Source organism: Aulonocara sp. 'chitande type north' Nkhata Bay, linkage group LG22 (genome assembly GCF_057382095.1).
Source record: "Aulonocara sp. 'chitande type north' Nkhata Bay isolate Kocher_YH1m ecotype deep benthic linkage group LG22, A_spYH_male_GT1.1, whole genome shotgun sequence".
In the NCBI taxonomy this organism is placed as follows: Eukaryota; Metazoa; Chordata; class Actinopteri; order Cichliformes; family Cichlidae; genus Aulonocara; species Aulonocara sp. 'chitande type north' Nkhata Bay.
The window spans coordinates 14,881,615-14,900,577 of record NC_141364.1 but is presented as its reverse complement, the minus strand read 5'-3'; the positions used below and the strand labels follow the sequence as shown (position 1 = coordinate 14,900,577).

The following is an 18,963-nucleotide window of genomic DNA, read 5'->3' as shown; positions in this document are numbered from 1 at the left end:
AACTGTATAAAGCTAATTATTTCAAATATTAAGATAATTTGCTTTAAACATTTCCCTTTTTATGAATGTAGTAATTGGTTCTAACTTGAACTAATTAAAAGGAGAAAAATATTTTAAGGAATCTGATTTCATTATTGCTATTTTTCAGAATACTTGCAAATTAGTAAATTAGACATTAAAAGTGTTTTTTGAGTCACAATAGTATTACGAATCAGTTATTCATCCATTAATAAAGGCTTAACAAAATAATGTAATAATCCCAGCTGAACAAACCATTAATAAAGCCACACAAATATTAAAGAAGCACCGTTAACTCGGCATTTACAGCAAACAACATTGTTGCGTTTTCTAATCATTTTAATAGAATGATTAGCAGATAAAAGTTAAAAATGGGAATAAAAACAGACATGGACAAGTACAAAAAATCTGTCTTTACTTCAAGAGTTCAGTACCTTTCTGTTCCCCACCGGGTATAGGACTCTCTGGTTCCTCCAGGTTCCACCAGGAGGCACCAGAGCAGAACAAGAGCACAGCACGAATACCAGTACAAAATAAAAGGGAACAGCTGAGAGCAAGAAAAGAAAGGCAACTTGGACATTGATTAAAGAAAATTAAGGAAAGCGAGAAGAAAGAGAAACATCTTATACTGCTCCAGAAAAGTGAAAAATGGGTATTTTTTTTCTTCGTTCTTTTGTTATTTGGTCTACTTTAAGGTCTCCTGCAGCTCAGAAACCAGAATATAAACATCAACAAATCAGACACTTACTGCATTGGCTCACATGCACCCCCCTCGCCCATCTTGATTTTTTTTTTTCATTTTTTTTTTTTTTTTTTTGAAAAAGGACTATGCACATCTGATATGACATGATGTCACTACTTGCTATGCCAACACCACCCAAAAGCACTGATTTCACAATTTATGATGTACTGCAGAGATAAAAATAAAACAGCCGACTCAAACGCACTGTATAAAAACAAAACGTCATATCACCGAGACGCACGACTTCAACTCATTATTTTGATCATTGGCAGAGTCTGCGACATGTTCACAGCTGATGGAAGATCCAGACAAATGTTTTGTCCTAATATTTACAACTATTTCGACAGCATGATCCTCTGTGAAGTGCGGATGAAATCTCCGTCCGAGTCTCCTTTGGATTATTCAGCACTGGGTATAAAATGATACAAGAAGTAAGAGCCAAAGAGTGTGTGTGTGGATGCGCAGGAACTGTTAAAAAAAATTCGTACCCCAGCTGACACTTAAGATTTCACAATACACATGATGCTGAGGTTTTTACACTGCAATATAGTGATGTTTTTCTCCTTTTTCATTCACTTTCTTGCAGTAAAACAAAAGAAGAAGAAAAAAGGCTAACATGTGATAGGGCAGTACTAGACTCAAGCGTTTTAGTAAGATGAGAGTCAAATAACGTATCCTCTATTCATTTAGCCTCACCGTACACAGTTGTGGGAATATTTTAACTTCGCCTTCCCCACCTAAAGTGTGTCTGTTTAAGTCATCACCAATATGACACATGAGTGTATCGAGTAAATCACAGTCAGAGTGGGAGCTTCCGTGCCAGTCAGTCACAAACTGTGTGAGGTAGTGTGTTGGTGTCAGTGCTTTGCTGGTTGGCAGGCTAGAGATCTGAAGGACTGTGTAGTTTTAACATTCATCATGTTTTGACTCCTGTAAGAAGGAAGGGGGTGGGGAGGTGGGGCAGAGGAGAAAAAAATAATTTGCCGAGAGTCACTCAAAGTGCTATATATAAGCATGAAAGTCGATGAGCGCGTTTCTCTGTGTAGTGAACAAGTAAAGGGATAGTCAAGAGAAAGCTGGGCAAGTAGCTGACAAGACACACACAGGTCATTCAGTTAGATCAGTCTCTCTATTTGTCTGTAGGCGCCCCAAATCAGTGCTGCTCTCTCTTTTCTACTCCTCAGCTCTCATTGGCTGCCACCAGCTGGCCTAATCCTTGGCGCACAAACACTGCCTGGATGTCCTTGGTCTTGATGCAGAAGTCACAAGCCCAAACAGCAGCGCTCTCTCGAGTCAGCAGCCCATATGCTGGTTCCGTCAGGCCTGTGCAGTCGCGGTGGAACCAGCGCTGGCACGACGCCTCGCAAAGGATGGCGTCTTGGTCGTCGTGCACTTCTGCCATGCAATGACCGCAAGGGAAAATCATCCCAGAGCTGCCGAGTTTTCCAGGGCCAGAGCCGGGCCCGGTTGAGGGGGCAGCAGGGCCAGAAGGCAGGGGAGACTGGGTGTTTGGAGTTGATGTAGAATTAGAGGGGGGATTTGGGTTGCTGCCGGGAGTGTTACCGCCATTGTTGTTGGTCATGTTGTTCTGACCTGAATTGGTGGCTGTATTTGACATGGGACCCCCAGTACCAGTAGTGCTGTTCTGTTGGTTGTAAGGGGTGGAGCCTGGTGCAGAGTTAGGTGGGGTTGACTGTTGCTGCTGCTGGGTAGAGTTGTTAGAGTTAGGGGTGTTTGTATTGCTAGGGGGCTGTAGCTGACTTGGTGTTGGATGCTGGGGCTGACCTGATCCATTCAAAGGACCAGTGGGAGAAGAGTTGGGGTTAGGCTGTGGTGGTGCTGACGGAGGCTGAACAGGCGTACTGGCATTGGGCTGCTGGACATCAGAGTGGCCAGGGAAGCCACCCCCAGGCTGAGGTGGGCCAGAATTTGGAGGCGGCCCAGGTGTTGTATTATTAGGAGGAGGGCCATTTGGATTCATGTTAAGCTGCTGCTGTTGTTGCTGTTGTTGTTGCTGCTGCTGAGGCCCAGGTGGTGCACCACCTCCACCGAAGCTCTTTCCATCCTCGTTGCCTGGCCCCGGTGGGCTGGGGCCAGGGTAAGGGCCATCCTGTGAAGGCGGGAACTGTCCTTGAGGGGGCATTCCTGGCAAGCCTCCCACCATATTGCCACCCGGGCCACCACTCATGCCTCCCATCATGTTCATCCCTGGACCCAAACCTCCTCCCATGGGAGGCAAGGGCCCCCTTGGGCCTCCACCACCAGGTAACGGAGGGCTGTTAAATGGGTGCCCACCCTGTCCGTGCTGCTGTGGAGGCATCCCAAATCGCGGGTGTGGTGGCCCCCCTCCTCCAGGTCCTCCCATACCTCCTGGGGACAACATGGGATTGAATCCTGGCCCTGGATGCATAGGTGGACTAAAGCTGGGTGGCATATTGAACTGAGAGGGGCCACCAGGAGGGAAGCCACCCGCTCCGCCTCCACCTCCACCGCCTCCACCCCCACCACCTCCAAAGCCAGGCATTCCAAAACCTAGCTGGTTGTGGGGTCCAGCATTAGACGGAGGGCCGAATGGGGGCCTCCGTCCAGGCTGGCCACCGCCCGGTCCTCCTGGTCCTCCCATGAAGTTCATACCTCCAGTCATTCTGCTTCCACCTCCATACCCACCTCCTCCGCCGGCACCTGGGCTGGGAAGAAATGGAGCACCACCTGGTCCACCTGCCCCACCAGGTCTGGATGGGGATGTAAAGTCATCGTCAAACGGGTTGGAGGCGACCAGATGGTCCACCATGGGGGTAGGAGGGGGTGCAAACTCAGTGAGGTGGGAGAAACCCGCAGCCTGAAACAGAGAACAAAATACACAATGCATTCTTTCTTTTTTTGCTGCTTATATGAGACCAATTATTTAAATTCTTAGTCTATTAAATGTTTAGGTCAACCTGTTTACTGAGAACATTCTCTTTATTGTAGCAATGTAAATATAGTTTTGTGAAAAAGTATTTGTTCCCTTCCAGATTTATTTTTTGCATATTTTTCACATTTAAATGTTTTAAATCATACAAGTTTTAATATTATACAAAGATAACTCATGTTATCTTTGTAACATGTTATCTTTGTAAAAAACAAAAAAAAACAAAAGAGCATTTTGTTTTTTTTAAGTTATCACCATTAAGTGTTTGCGATAACTGGTATTGAGTTTTTCACATCACATGTGAAGGAATTTTGGCCCACTCTTATTTGCAGAATTGTTTTAATTCAGTAACACACAAGGCAAGGTTTTTGAACATAAACAACCTGTTTAAGGTCATGCTAAAATAACTCAGATTCAAGTACAGACTTTGACTAGGCCACTGCAAAACCTGTTTTTGACCATGCACAACAGCAAGAGGTGGACTTGCTGCTGTGTTTTGGGTCATTTTCCTGCTGCGTAACCAAAGTGAGCTTGAGTTTCAGGGCATTCGTATTTTGTGGTTCCCTAAATTATGCCAGCTTCTCCAGGTCCTCAAGCAGCAAAGCAACCCCAGATCGTCACACTACTACCACCATGTTTTCCTGCTGGTACAATGTTTTTTTTTTAAATGAAATGCTGTGTTAGCTTTACATCAGATGTAACAGGACTCAAACCTTCCAAAACAGTTTCTTTCATCAGACCACAGAATACCTTCGCAAAAGTCTTTGGTGATGTTTTTTGGTAAATGTGAGATAAGCCTTTGTGGTCTGCAGTGGTTTTCTCCTTTCCCATGGGTACTGTTTTGCCCAGTGTCTTTCTTATTGTTGAATCATGAACTCTGACCTTAACTAAGACAAGTGAGACCTGTAGTTCTTTAGATGGTGTTCTGGGTTCTTTTGTGACTGAGGTCCCGGATGAGTCATCGATGTGTTCTTGAAGTAATTTTGGTAGGCTGCTCACTTCTGGGAAGGGTCCCCTCGTTCAAAGTTTTCTTCATTAGTGGATAATGGCTGTCACCGTGTTTCACTGGAACAGGCTGATAGATGTCACAGACTTTGTTTCTCAGCTATTTCTTTAGATCATGGACTTTTTTTTTGGCCTACTTGATTTTAGAATCAGGCACTCAATATTTGAGTGATTTCTTGATTCAACAGGTTTGGCAGTAATCAGGCTTGGGTGTTGCTAGAGAAACTGAACTCCACTTTCCAAAATATGCGGTTAATGACATTTAAATAATGATTTAGAATTAGTTTTTGTTTCTTTGTTTGTTTTTAATACAATTCCAGCAGACTTCGGCTAGCTTTGTTCTCCTAAGAAAAGAAATCATCTCTTAAAAACAGCATTTTAAATTTAGTTTGGTTATATCTGTCAAATATTAAAATTTGTTTAATTATCTAAAAAAAATTTGCATATGGCAAATATGCAAAATAAAAAAAATAAAAAAATCAGGAACACAGGAAACAATTTTTCACAACACTGCAGATCGCCAATAACCGTCTAGGTTGGGGAAACCTGTCACTTGAACGAGTGACAAAACGTTTCTCCCACTCAAAAAGTTACGTCCAGATGAACAGAATCAACTTTTAACAGTTTTTACCTGAGCCGTGGATTTCCTTGCCTTTTTCTTCTCCGGGCTCTTCATCTGTGAAGCTGAAAAAGAAAAACATGAAAGGGAGGGGTGGAAAGATGGAAACACCATAAGTTACAACAAACACAGCATCCATGTCTCATGCTTTTGGTTCACCACCATACTGTAGCAGCATCACATTTGGATTGGCCAATACCCCTTAGTGACAGATTGGAGCAGCTTTAGACCTAGGGCCTCTTTGTCAAGTCCAACAGTTGAGATGGATTCAATGATGGGACATAGACTGGCATGAGGACAAGATGCTAAACATCCAGGCGTTATCATCACCAAGGTTATGAAGCCTTGAATCGCAAATGACCCAGGCAGACCAAATGACCCAGGCAAGAGGGAGAGAGGCCGCAAACAGAGGCAGAAGAGGTAAGGTCAATGAGGGAGACAGGAGAAGACGAAGACATGAGAACGAGGAAACGGAATTGAAGGTACATTGATAGCAAGATAGACATGAACCCCGTTCACAGATCCACTCTGTGAGAAACAGCCACCACCGGAGACAGTCGTGAAGTTTACATATGGGGGAGGCGAGAAGGGATTTGCTAACAGCACCAGTGCAGCCCATTGCAGCGCAGTAATGGATGATTCCGATCTGATTTGGAGATGGGTGAAATTAATTCCTACCTCTGCTTCGTTTTCCTTGTCCCGCCTGTAGTCTCCCCGAGTCGGCAGCCATTGGCTAATATGACTGTCGGTGAAGTGGCAAATCACCGTTCATATGCAAGAAAAAAAAGTTAAAAATGACGACGTCTTGAAAGCTATAGGGCGACTAGGTGGATTCTGCCTTCAGGTCATGTCAGTAACGCTACCATTAATATCATCACAACATAAACTGGCACTTAGTGGTAACTAGATAAGCTGGCCCAGGTCTGCAAACTCCTTTCCAGCTGCAAATCTTTGGCCACGGTGTCTGTCACGCCGGGTTTTTGGTCACCAAATCACCGTCACTTAAGACTGAGCACGTTCACGTTTTTTTTGCAAGCCAGTTTCTACTAGCTGAGTGAAACTGGTTGCTTGATACCTGGCTCTGCCTGCCAGTACAAGCAGCAAGTTACAGAGCAACCCCCTCCCTCTCTCTCAATGATCACTTACAGATGTGTAGCTATGACCAGCTAGCTAACGCAAGCTAGTTACTACCTTGGCTAACTAGCTAGCCACGTTACTCAGTGTGGCTAGCTAGTAGCGACAAAAAATCCGAGAGCGTGGTTCAGCTTTCTACATCCAAGTGTGAACATATGCACTCAATTTCACTCATCAAAGCATTTATGACTTAAAGAAATCGGTCATGTTTTTGAAAAAAAAAGCTGTTGTTTACTTTGCTAACATTAGCTTACTAGCTAACGTTAGCATGCTACTAATAGCCATCTTGCAGACTGTCTTGGAAGCAAACTGTACCCTTTCTCCGTTGCTCGCTCTGCTGTCCTTTAAATTGAAAATCTCTGGTGTGTCATTGCCAGCAAACCAGTCGTCACACGGTGTATGCTTGTCGGTTTCACCATTCAACTATAATTCATTCAAAAACGCAAATTTTGCCATAATTATCATGGCCTTCTATCGCAACCGGACAAAGAGGGATAAAGCGAGAGTATCGCGCACCGTGGAAGGTTCTATCTCAAAACCAATATGGGGGTGTCGAAAGGTATCCGTAAAAACTATAAAGCGTACGTATAAGAATTTCTCTTAAAAGACCACTTGTATTGCATAACACATGAGAGTTTAAGATGCTGTATCAGAAGAATTATCACTATTATCCTCGATATCCTTATTATTTGAATCTATAGAATATGTACACACCTTTGATTGACGTAGGTGAAGCGGCCTAGAACGGACCATTTTTCAACGATACCCTGTACAGTTAAAGTAGTGATGCACATCTTAAGTAGAAGTTGTTAATTAAGTACGTTATTAAGTGGCATATTGATGATCATTCACCAATATTGTATAAAAAATACGGATACTTTGAACACAAAAGCCATTATACAGTTCTGTACAGGACCTACTAAGTGGGGAACCGCATAGAAAACCAACACAAATCCAGTTTATTTGCCACAGAAGTTATACGAATAATATTTTACGATTTACCCGAGGTCACATCTGCACAATAACTGTAACCTTAACTAGGTTAAAAAAAAGCAAGGGCCAGCTCAAATATTTAAAATAAAAAATATACATCTGTCACAGGGATCGTTTTGTGGAGTACTTAGGATGAGGAATTAACCCTGCGGTGTTTACTTTGTGTAAATAATAATGAAAAACAGTTAAAAAATCACATGGTTGAATTCAGTTCTTGTTTGTCAATGTTTATGTATATAATTCTTATTTTTTTTTTATTAAGATTAAATGTTAATAATGACCTAAATATAATATTCAACTGCATCTGTCAGTTTTATGAAAATTCGTCATGAAAAGAAAATGTATAAATGGAAGTGTCACTCTGCACTGTGAAATGTAGAATCTATAATAAAAACACAATTTTATGAAGCATTTATGCTTCTGTTGCTTCATTTCCATATTAAAATAGAGGCCTTTAAAATAAGATCTATAAAGAATAATTGAAGTGTCAGTCTCCTTGTTCGGCTACCTGGACACATGACTCTCTAAATTCCTAAAATGGATATTCTTCCACGCTGTCTACAATTAAAGGCTTATCACCGCCTACCATGTCCTGGCTCCCCCTTCTAGACCTCAGATACCCCCTCCTTTCCACACTCCAGGCACATCCAGGAGGGTCAGTGAAACAGTGGACAGTTTTTAAACTCAGAAAAGCCACCCTGGGAATGGGACCACAAATCAGAATCAAGAAAACCCTGACATTCTTTCGGATCATCCCTCTCCAGAGACATCTCTTCATTCAAAGGGAATAAACTTTTCCTCAGAGTAGAAAAGGGAACAGTTTTAAGAGATCACAGATGGGATAAAATTGAGGTATTTGTTACTGCCTGCCAAACAGGCAGGAGAAACTTTTTTTTATTCGAAATTGAAGATTTAAGAAGAGATCTATTCGCTTACACGCTTTTGTGACATGCTTTAAACTGAGGTGAGGAGATCCAGTCGACACAGACTGTATCCTAGAATAAAGCAGCGGAAGTCTTTTGTTAGAAAGGCTGTGATTTCTAAAGGTGCGTCTCTCGGGCCCTGGTGTATGGAGATACAAAGTGCCGGAACAGGCAGAGAGGTTTGGAGGTTTCCATCCGAGTTACAATGGCAAAGTGGTTCAAAGAGTTCCCCATGAACCTGAAGAATGGTACCGACAGGATCCGCTCAGTCTCCGAATCAGGCACGCAGCCGAGAGCCAATAAAGCAGGTCTGATGGCGAGCATCGGTACCAAAGCGCCGGCCTCCAAAACGGGCCATCGCAAAAACTCCTCCGCGGATAGCACAGGCGGAGGAGGAGGAGTAGGTGGAGGAGTCGGGTCTCTCCTGTCCGGAAGAAACCGAAAAAACTCGGCTATAGAGTTGAGTAGAAACGGCGTGAGCTCTCCGAAAGATGGGAAAGTGTGGGACAACCTCCTGTCTGGGAAAAGTCGCAAGAACTCCAAAGCAGAGCCGGTGTTTGATGAGCAGCCCAGATCCATTAAGAGCTCTCCGTCTGCCAACGCATACATCAGTCGGCTGATCAGAGTGGACAAGCAGGACAAGAGTCCCAGCTTCAACAGCGGTACCATCACCAGCGCAGTGGCACCTGAGGCGGAGAAAGCAGCCCAGTGCAAAACAGAAACCGTAAGTTCCCCTTTCAGATTTAGAAGGTTTAACCCTCCCTGTAAGCTGCCCTATCAGATAAATATTGCTTCTGGGATATGGATCTTTAAAAAACCCCATCTGATTTAAATCGTGTTGTTGTGTAGTTTGAAAATAATTGGAAAAGAGTGAAGACTAGCTAATTAAAAGAGCCCCCCCCCCCCCCCCCCCCCATTATATTTTCAGGGTGCAGCAGCTGTTGGTTCATTTAGATGGAAAATTAAATAGGCCACTAAAAGCTATTAAATACTTAATAATTGTATCCAGAGTATAGTATTTCATTATGTCATTAATTCATTTCGTTGCTTTTCAGATTAAGATTGCACACAGACCTCTAATGGGCCTTAAGAACATTTATTTTTATTATATTAAACAATAAATTATAAGAATTAGTTCCAACTTAACTGATACATTACACCAGTGATCCACAATAATCTGAAAAAATAACATCTGCTTGCGGTGTTTGTTTGTTTCTGTACTTTATTCAGCCTAATTATACTAGTATAATAAAATCTTATTATATTCTGAGTTATACAAACTTTTCAAGCAGTTGTGGAATAACTTTAACTGACACAGATGTAGCAGCAGTGGATCTAAACCATCTGTTTGCACCTCGTAAGCAAACTCTACACTGAAAGTCATCAAATCTGTTGGCAACAAAGTCGGCCAACAGATTTGAGTCGGCTCTGAAAATTGATATTATTGTTTTGTTTTCTCCCATCCCCCTTTGTCTCTGCTTCCCATTGTGTCCTCTCCTCCTCCTCCTCTCTTTCCGCCTCTCTCTCTTTCTCTTCCTCTCCACCCCTCGCCCATACGCCCATCTTCCCCACCTTGAAAACAAAGCTGTGGTCAGACGTGAGGCCTTCACCTCCCTCTCGTGCATGCGATATGGCTCAGTGATGTCCTTTTATTCAGCTCCTCCCTCTACCTCATCCCTCTTTCTTACTACATTCATCCCCTCCCTCCAGTAATGGCTATCATGTTATAAAAAGCAGAGGTTACTTGACACTCAGGCGTTAACCCAAGTGCCCTCCAGCTCAGTTTAAAAAACCCCCACAGAATCACAGAAAAGTGAGGGAAAAGATGATAAGAAAAAAAAAGACATTTGTAGTTGCTGCTGGGTTTGATCAGTCAAGTTCTTGTAGTTCTAGTCTTGCACATCTAAACTTTTGTTCTCCCATTTAATGAAAAAAAATGATGCCTTTTTTCACAGGGAGGAAGAGTATAAAACTTGATCAAGGCTTCATATGTCTGTATACTTGTGCTGTCATCTGCACTACTTTGTCCTGCTGAATCCTTCTGATCTAAACCCATTAACAGCTGTCGGTTTGCTCATTTACACTTGTCAGGCTGAGTTTTTTCACCTTTATTCAAACTCCAAAGGCAGCTGGAAGTGATTTTAGGGAGGCAGTTTTTACAGCCTGCCATTGTCTCTCATGGCTTGTAAAATAAACAAGAAATTCTGTGTCACTGATAAGGTGACAGGACACTCGCGTGTGATTGATGCAGCAGAATAATTGAGGTTAAGTAAATATGCAGAGACAATAGACTTCAGTAAATGTGTAAAACAAGACATTAAATATTCTTCTAACTGAAGCCTGTCTCGCTGTTTACTGAAGTTAATTTAATACCTCGTTCCCAGTGTCTTCAGGGAAGCTGAGACTAAATTTTATCACAAGAAAAAACATCTGGAAAATGCTTAGTTTTTTCTGCTTATCTTCAAATTTTAGGATCTGTTGTAACTTTTTTCTTTGTATTAAATATTTTATGCTGACATCTGTTCTTATTAAAAAGGAGTACTATCAAACTTTTGTTCTCCCAAAAGAAAAAAAGAGGCTCTGACAGGATACAGTGTAAAGGTTATTTTTCACTATTTTTGACATTTTATAGACAAAAAAAGTATGAAAATGGCTTCAAGGCCAAGTTTTAATGAAAGCATTGTTAGTTTGAGCTGTATTTCATGCTAGAGATGATGGATGACATTATATTTAGCACCTGCTATAAGACAATTTATTATGTTGTTACCTCTGCTCAGGTTGGTGTGTCCTGTTCATTCAGCCTGTCCAACTTTCTTGATTATTGATTATTATAAATAGACCTGCATCCCTTAAATGTTTTAATTGTGATCATCAGCTGACAACATCTGCATTTTCTTTGTCTATATAAGATTACTGCTTGGGCTTTCCTACAGTTTTTCCTTGACCCTTGTCAAACTTTATTCTGAAAACCTTATTTTGTGTTTAAAGTATCTAATTACACATGAAAAAAGAATGATTTCACTGTGTTTTTAACCAGGTCATTATCCTTGAGGACTATGCGGATCCTTTTGATGCTCAGAAAACCAGAGAGCAAAGGGAGGCAGAGAGGGTTGGTGAGAACGATGGCTACATGGAGCCGTACGATGCACAGCAAATGATAACCGGTAAGACTTTGATCAGGATGCTCTGGTCTTTACTCCCACAGGGTCCTCCTGTGACTGACAGCATTCCCATTTTGAGTCTCTCCAGGCAGCGCAGTGAGAACATGAACTCACTCCCGTAGCGCTCTCTCTGTACCCCATCTGGACAATGGGTGTAGTTTCCTGTTCCTGCTTCCTCTTTCCTGCCTCTGTTTCCTGGTACTATTCATTAAAAAGGAAGTTTGCCCTCAGTGCGCTCCCCCCGCATTTATGACACAGTTTTGTTTAAACCCCCATATGGAGCTGTCGGACCATTAATCAAAACTTCCCAGCGTCAAGGAGGACTGGTGACCAGTCGTCCAATCACATGCTCCCCTGACCTTTCCTTCCATCAGTCCATTGTTTAAACTGAAAGAGTTACTCACAATAGCCCGCTGTGAATGAGAAAATGTTTTATTGCTGTAGTAGCTTCTAGTCTGGTGAGTGGCTGTGCGACTTCCACACTTCATCAGAGAAGTCTACTGAGGATGTGATGATGTGAATGAGTCAGTTTAAGAGTCTCAAATCATACTGAGGAAGTAAGCAGTGCACAATACTGTGACTCAGTATACAGCATCCTAATTAATCTTTAGTTGGCAGCTGATCTCAGTGACTAGAACAAAATATATTACATAGATTTTACAGTTATTTTACATCTAGTCATGATGTTGCTTTAAACTCAATTTGAGCATGATTAGCAAAAATGGTAAACACCCTTCTCTCATGGCCCCTGATTTATGTAGCCGGCTAAATTAATAGTGGTAAACACTTGTCTCAGTCATTAAATGCATTGCCCTCTTTAACGTGAAATGTAACGGCTTCTGTTTTTTCCCCTGAAGGTCGCTGTTTTATTTTATGAAAGTGTAATAACTTTCAACCTTGCTCTAAAACGCAGCAGGACTCTTTGCAATAATAACCTTTTTCTACTCTTTTGAAAATGGCTTAAGCTGCCTTAACGTGTTTGTTGTTGTGAATTGGCACATATGAATAAAAAACTCAATTGAAATTACTTCAGATTTTCACTTGTTAACACTGACATAACAAAATAAGACGATATCACGATTCAAAGATTTAATTATTCTTTATTGCACATAATAAATCTCTGTGTGGTAGTTCTCTGCTTAAAACACACACACACACACACACACACACACACACACACACACACACACACACACACACACACACACACACACACACACACACACACACACACACACACACACACACACAATAAATAGATATACACAATACATTAAAAGGCAGCATTGTAAACTTGACGTAAAGTGCAGCTGTCCAGTGCATGTCTCTGTGTTTTAAGGCATTAGATGTGTTAGTTTTGTGAGTAAAGCCTTATTATAGTTTTCTGTTCTCTATGATTACAACTGAACACTGAGAAGCATCTTAAACTGTAGAAACGAACACCACAAACATCAACCAGCTAATACAGTTTTTCCTGACAATAAAACCAGATTACAATTAAACTATATTTTCATATTATCTCAATAACGAATAATAAATAATGAAACATGATAACTTTTGCAGAAATCTACTCATCTTATGTATCTGGGGAATAAAAATATCTGCCAGTAAATCAGACTTTTAAAACAACAAACCACCAAATAAATTGCTTGGGTTCTAATCAAAGGAGCTTGCAAAGAAAAGCGTCTGGACTTCTTTAAGTTGCTTGAAGACGTTTCACCTCTCATCCGAGAAGCTTCTTCAGTTCTAAGGTCTAAGCTTCTCGGATGAGAGGTGAAACGTCTTCAAGCAACTTAAAGAGTCCAGACGCTTTTCTTTGCAAGCTCCTTTGACTACGATGACCTGGATGACTGAGAACCTTCACAGACACTTGGGTTCTAATAATGATGCTCTGATATACAGCAGTAGTGCAAAATTGCACTTTTATTCCTAATTTATCCAGTTAGCACATGTAAGCACCCAACAGCTGCTGAGAAATGCACTGCTGGAATTAGACTAGCAAATAAAATAGCTGTTAAAATGATGTTTATAAGGGTTCATTATCGAATAGTGACAGTTATGGTTACTTTAATGAAGATTCAGAACTGCATTGACGTGTGTTACATTATTATTAGAAGCACTCATTAAAAAGAGGAACTTGGGAAAAAAACCTGAATAATCCATTCAAATCACTGGAACATATCATAAGTCATGTTATGGACCAAAATCTATTCAAATGCAACTTATTAGCATTGATTTATGGATTAAGGATATTTACAGATTAGTAGTTGTAATAACAAATGATTAAGAATGAATATCTATGCCCTTCTTGATGAGTTTTTGTGGACTTCATGGTCACTAGCTATGGCAGCAGTAACTCCTTTTATTGTAGTTTTTGGTCCAGAGATTTGATGCTAACTGCTCCGAGTGTTTTTTCAGTCTCCAGCCCACAGCTGTTGCCATTCACTGATGCCATCTTCCTTATTCAGCTACTGGAGGTGATGCATCACTGCAGCCTTCCTCTCCAGGTCCAGGTGCTTATGTCTGATTATATTTTAATCTCTTGCTTTCTAGAGATCAGACGTCGAGGATCTAAAGACCTGCTAAAGGTGTGTGCGGTGATGGAGGGGAGTGAGGCAACAGCAGATGAAGCCCATCCTGCCCCCGTACAGATCTATGACATCCCGTACGAGGAAGGTGGCGACAGCGAGAAGACGGCAATCACGCGGCCAGAGCTGGACACTCGTCCCTCCACTGAGTACGAGCTACCCTGGGAGTGGAAGAAGGAGCATATTGTTAAAACTCTATCAGGTACAGTAGAATTTATTCATGTCTTCTCATACTATAGCCATGCAATAAAAGCCAACAGCAAGACCCCCCCCCCAAATAACATACATTTGTGCATCTGTGCACTCCTGAGTCGACTTTGCTCCACTTTTCAACCAGTTTCTTTATAGAAACAGTGTTTCTACAACCCAACTAGATAAATGTGAACCAGCCAGCACTAGCCTCACATTTATATTTTATTACTGCATAGACCAACTGCATACTGAAAAGCATCATGTAGCAGCATCAAAGTCTGTGTTATTATTTTATATTGACGGGAGGCTTCTGCACCCAGTTCAAACTGCAGTCAGCTGTTTCTTTACATAAATTCTTATCTTCTCGTGGTGCTCGTTTTCCCCTAGCACAGTTTGACAGCTCTGATCGCACCACCAAAGATGAGACGCCTCACCCTACACTTACTAGACAGCCCCAACATCCACCAGCCCAGCATCAGCATCAGCATCGGAGGCAGAAAAGCTGGACCCAAAAGATTCTGAGATCCTCTCTGCCAGCCCTGCTGCCATCTTCTACCTCCAGCAGCAGCTCTGAAACCGAGGCCTGCTCCGTGGACCCCTCCCTGCCACTGGAAAAACAGAGGTGAGGAGGTTCTTATGTACTCGTTGCACCAGGATAGTAAATGTTTCATTTTATTAATGTGAATCTTGACAAATGAAGTGAGGCAGAATCGGAGTTGTACCTCACAGTGGGGAATGTTCCTCATAGACACATAAAACAGTTTCTCCAGGAATTTCATGGTCACAGTGTGCATCTGTTTCTTATTCTGGCTATAAATCTCACTCCTGAGCACTAATAAATTTTTGTGTTATGTAAGAGTAATGCTCATTTCCAAGGAGTTGCATAAAATGAGGACCTACACATAATCAGTTGCAGATGAAATGACATCTCCCTCGCTCCCACCCTCTGTCTCAGCTGGTACCATGGCTGTGTGACTCGGCAGGAGGCGGAGTTTCAGCTGCACTCCTGCAAAGAGGCCAGCTTCCTGGTCCGGAACAGCGAGTCGGACAACAGCAAGTACTCCATCGCCCTCAAGTGAGTGCAGTCTGAAAGTGCATTGACACTGTGTGGAGAGCTGAAATGTTGCTTACCTAATTCACATGAATCATTGATGTATCACAAGATTAAAATAAGTAAGATCCTAAGCTAAAGGGCTTGAAGTATATAATTTAATTAAGCTTGTTAAGACTGTTCTACGTTTTTGCTTAAAATTATATCTTTATATGTGAGCAGAATGGCTTCATGTTGAATATAGAGCTACCAGGGAGGAGGAAAAGAGAAGCACATCAGAGGATTCATGGATGTAGTGAAGGAGGACGTAGAGAATGTTGACAAAAGAGCATAGGGATAGGGTGCAATGGAGGCAGATGATCAGCAGATGAAGCTGATTTATAAGTAAATATATCCAAGTTACACTTCATATACAGGATACACATATTTTTATTCATATTTTATATTTCAGTAACTAATTTGAAACTAAGATTCCCACTTAAAGTGCAAAGCTGAACAGGGAAGAGAGACAGACTACTGCTGGTTTTGTCCATCTGTTATCAGTTTTGGATGTTCGGCTGCGCAGTCAAATCTTGTTTTTCTTTTCCTCTCCTGTGTGTGTGTGTGTGTGTGAGTCAGGACCAGTCAGGGATGCGTTCATATAATTGTTGCCCAAACGAAAGAAAATGGCTACACCCTGGATCAGAGCAGCTGCGTGTTCCCCAGCATCCCAGAGGTGGTGCACCACTACTCCACTCAGCGTCTGCCTTTCAACGGAGCAGAGCACATGACCCTGCTGCACCCAGTGCCTCGCATCCACTGACTCAAACATAACTTAGCTTGACTATGCAAAACAAACACACCCTGGATGTTTGTAAGGGAGAAGAAATGGTTCCAAAAAGCAATCAAAACATCAGCTCTGATTTCAGGGAACTATCATCCATACAGCAAACTCACCCTGCCTTATGTGGTCTTTTTTATTATCTTTATTTCATCACCAAATTGACTGCGACTGTCTCCATATCTAAAATGTACAATTGGCTGCTTCCTTTATTTCACTTTGTTGTGCAGCTCATGCAAAACATCCATGCTGGTGTTTTGCATGCAAGCAAGCTCAGCAGGGACGATGGGGCACTTTTACTGATAAAAAGTCACTTGAAGTTTGTAAACACACAAGATGTTTTAATCACTCACTATGTTTATGCCAAAAGCTACAATGTGACACTGTCTATGAAGCAGAAAGTACTTTTGCGATGGAGACCTAACATTTCAGTTGGCTCTCTTTCGCCCTCTAGTGGAGCTGCTGGGACATTGTACCAAATTCCCAACAAAAAGAATTCTCCACACACAAAAACCCATGCACATAAGCATTTAATTCCACTTACAAACATATGAACAAAGCCCATCTATTTTATGTGTATCATCTTAATGCATTTCTAATTTATGATTGTATGCTTGTTGGTTATCTGTAACCACGGTGCCTCAAAGATTTCCACTGTGTTACTGTGAATGAGGGTGTTGTTTCTGCTGTATTATCTGCACTGTGAAGAGTTGGTGATTCACCCTGGTGCAATGTGCTTGAAGACACGAAAGCTTTACAATAGTTAGAGCTGAGGCTGAATTTTAATGTCTGGGCCCAGCTTAATGAGACTTTTGGGGGAGCACGTGTAAAGGAGTTCTGCATATTACTGTGATTTGTGGTAAGAAAACTTTAGATAAAATTTTTTAATATGACCCACGACTGATGGCGTAATTGCCCAATAAATGAACAGAATTTCAATGTATTTTATTAGAAGTTACAATGTAATTATACATATCTACAAATTCTTAAAGTTAGGTACACTAGAATATGTGGGAAACAAGTCAGGTTTTAACAGGAAATAAACAATAATACTGTAACCTAACCCTTACGTGATTTTAAGGTGTTATACACAATGAAGACCCTCCCATTTTCTGTACACTTCTTTTGAAAATTACTGTTGAACAGTGATTGTGAAAAAAACAAACAAAAAAATAGGTTAGACTTGGCTTCAGGGGCGGATATACAGGGGGTGGGGCAACTGCCCCCAAGCTGTAGAGCCTTGCCCTCCTTTTATGTCTTTAAAATACTTGTAAAAACTAATTGTCTAAAATTACCCACCTAAAATTGTCTTTGTTTTCTTAGAAGAGATAATGATACAATAAATTGTTTTAAAGTGTTTTTGTTTATATGTTGTTGACTCCATTAACATATATGGGATTTTCACTACTTCAGAAGAGGTATGTGCCACCCTGCCTCAACCTCTCGCCCCTCCTTTGCCCCCCTATGTAAAACTTTGTAGATCCGCCACTGCTTGGCTCCACAATTAGGTCACAAATATCTGCAAGTTGTGCCATTCATGTTTTCTTGTAAGATTGTAAGCAAGAAGAGTCTTTATCACATTTTTATTGGTAAAATAACAGGACATTTAAATAATGGAACATCCACAATACACGTCAACATAAGGAATATTCAAAAAAGATGCAAACAAAGAAAAGAAAAAGAAAGATAAAGATGTAAAACGCCAAGGTTATTCCACTCCATATTATGACCTCCCAAAAAAGATGGGGGAAATATTGTTTTGTTTTTCTGTAAAATTACCATGAAATTACACTTACACAGTATTTTAATTTACTTATAGTATTTTTATATATCTTAGTTTCCTATAAAAACCTGACTTGTTACTCCCTATTTTAGTGTGCCTACCTTTTAAGTATTTGTAGTTAAATATAGTTACATAGTAATTTTAAATAAAAGAAGTGAAATTCCATTTAATTACAGGGCTCGTACAGTAAAAGTGCATGAAAGAAATGCCAGTCTCGTCTCTGTTTAACGTTCCCTTGTTTCTAATGCTGCTATCCCTCAGGTGTAATGCCCTCTGGTGCTAAACGGCAGAAGTGCAAACTGGTGACTATATTATATTCACTGAAGTCTTAATGTGTGTTTCTTCTTGCGTTCTAAATCTAAAATATTTGGCATTGTGTCTTTACTCTTAAATGCTGGAATTCATTCTTGGACCACTTTGATCTACAGCATAGTCTCCTGCTAAGCTGTCAGCTGACAAGAAAATCCTTCCAAAGGTTACATTTGGCTTTATTATACATTTTTTGGAGGTCTGCCATTAACATGTCTCTTCAAAGATGTTATGAGAGTACATTTCAAACAGTAGTAATCTGAGGAGACACACCTGCTATAGATTTCATTCTTTTTTTTTTATTATTAGTCTCTTTTGATATATGAAAACCTATTGTGTGAACACTGTAGAGCAGATCATAATAAAAGGTCCTGAATCTCAATGCTGGATATCCCCTGTGAGCCTGTCTCTGATCCCAATAAATCAGCAACATAAACAGCAGAATGTGAGGGTATTTGTGTCAGTGATGAAAGACGGAGAGAGATCAAAGTGTCCCAACATCCTACAGGAGCCGAGTGACTGAATGAGGGCATTTTTGAGCACAATGAATCTTTAAATGTGAGAGATTGATTGTGGTTTTAGCAGTTTGATAATTTACCTGGAGGTTTAGTACTCTGTGCTGCTAATGAGGAGACAGAATAATATTCCAGGTTAAGGGCAAAAGTCCAGTGGGGAGTTCAGGTGAGTATCATGTTAAGAACAAATGGCTGATGT

The 18,963-nt window shown here is 41.1% G+C and overlaps 2 protein-coding genes across 3 annotated transcripts; one reads left to right on the top strand and one right to left on the bottom strand.

Moving 5' to 3' along the window:
* Positions 1 to 336: 336 nt before the first annotated feature.
* On the bottom strand, positions 337 to 6,951 carry pygo2 (pygopus homolog 2 (Drosophila)). 2 transcript variants are annotated; one of them, XM_086280539.1, is made up of 4 exons: positions 6,745 to 6,951; positions 5,974 to 6,037; positions 5,308 to 5,360; positions 337 to 3,599 (listed from the first exon to the last, which is right to left on the bottom strand). In XM_086280539.1, the coding sequence occupies exons 2-4, from the start codon at positions 6,023 to 6,025 to the stop codon at positions 1,941 to 1,943; spliced, it is 1,764 nt and encodes a 587-aa protein (XP_086136665.1). In that variant the 5' UTR covers positions 6,026 to 6,037; positions 6,745 to 6,951; the 3' UTR covers positions 337 to 1,940. The 2 variants fall into 2 exon arrangements, with proteins under 2 accessions (XP_086136665.1, XP_086136666.1); XM_086280540.1 differs by lacking the exon at positions 5,974 to 6,037.
* Positions 6,952 to 8,030: 1,079 nt separating this feature from the next.
* On the top strand, positions 8,031 to 18,635 carry LOC147303834 (SH2 domain-containing adapter protein E-like). The gene is made up of 6 exons (XM_086280286.1): positions 8,031 to 9,069; positions 11,383 to 11,509; positions 14,060 to 14,296; positions 14,674 to 14,908; positions 15,242 to 15,361; positions 15,956 to 18,635. Exons 1-6 carry the CDS (start codon positions 8,551 to 8,553, stop codon positions 16,137 to 16,139), a joined length of 1,422 nt encoding a protein of 473 aa, XP_086136412.1. The 5' UTR covers positions 8,031 to 8,550; the 3' UTR covers positions 16,140 to 18,635.
* Positions 18,636 to 18,963: the final 328 nt, after the last annotated feature.

Excerpts from the sequence above, each read along its gene's own strand:
- LOC147303834 (XM_086280286.1), top strand. The coding sequence starts at position 8,551 with ATGGCAAAGTGGTTCAAAGAGTTCCCCATGAACCTGAAGAATGGTACC. Across the intron at positions 11,510-14,059 it reads TGCACAGCAAATGATAACCG|AGATCAGACGTCGAGGATCT; the intron begins GTAAGACTTTGA and ends CTTGCTTTCTAG. Across the intron at positions 14,297-14,673 it reads TATTGTTAAAACTCTATCAG|CACAGTTTGACAGCTCTGAT; the intron begins GTACAGTAGAAT and ends GTTTTCCCCTAG.
- pygo2 (XM_086280539.1), bottom strand. The coding sequence starts at position 6,025 with ATGGCTGCCGACTCGGGGAGACTACAGGCGGGACAAGGAAAACGAAGC. Across the intron at positions 5,361-5,973 it reads ACAAGGAAAACGAAGCAGAG|CTTCACAGATGAAGAGCCCG; the intron begins GTAGGAATTAAT and ends TTTCTTTTTCAG. Across the intron at positions 3,600-5,307 it reads CAAGGAAATCCACGGCTCAG|GCTGCGGGTTTCTCCCACCT; the intron begins GTAAAAACTGTT and ends TCTCTGTTTCAG.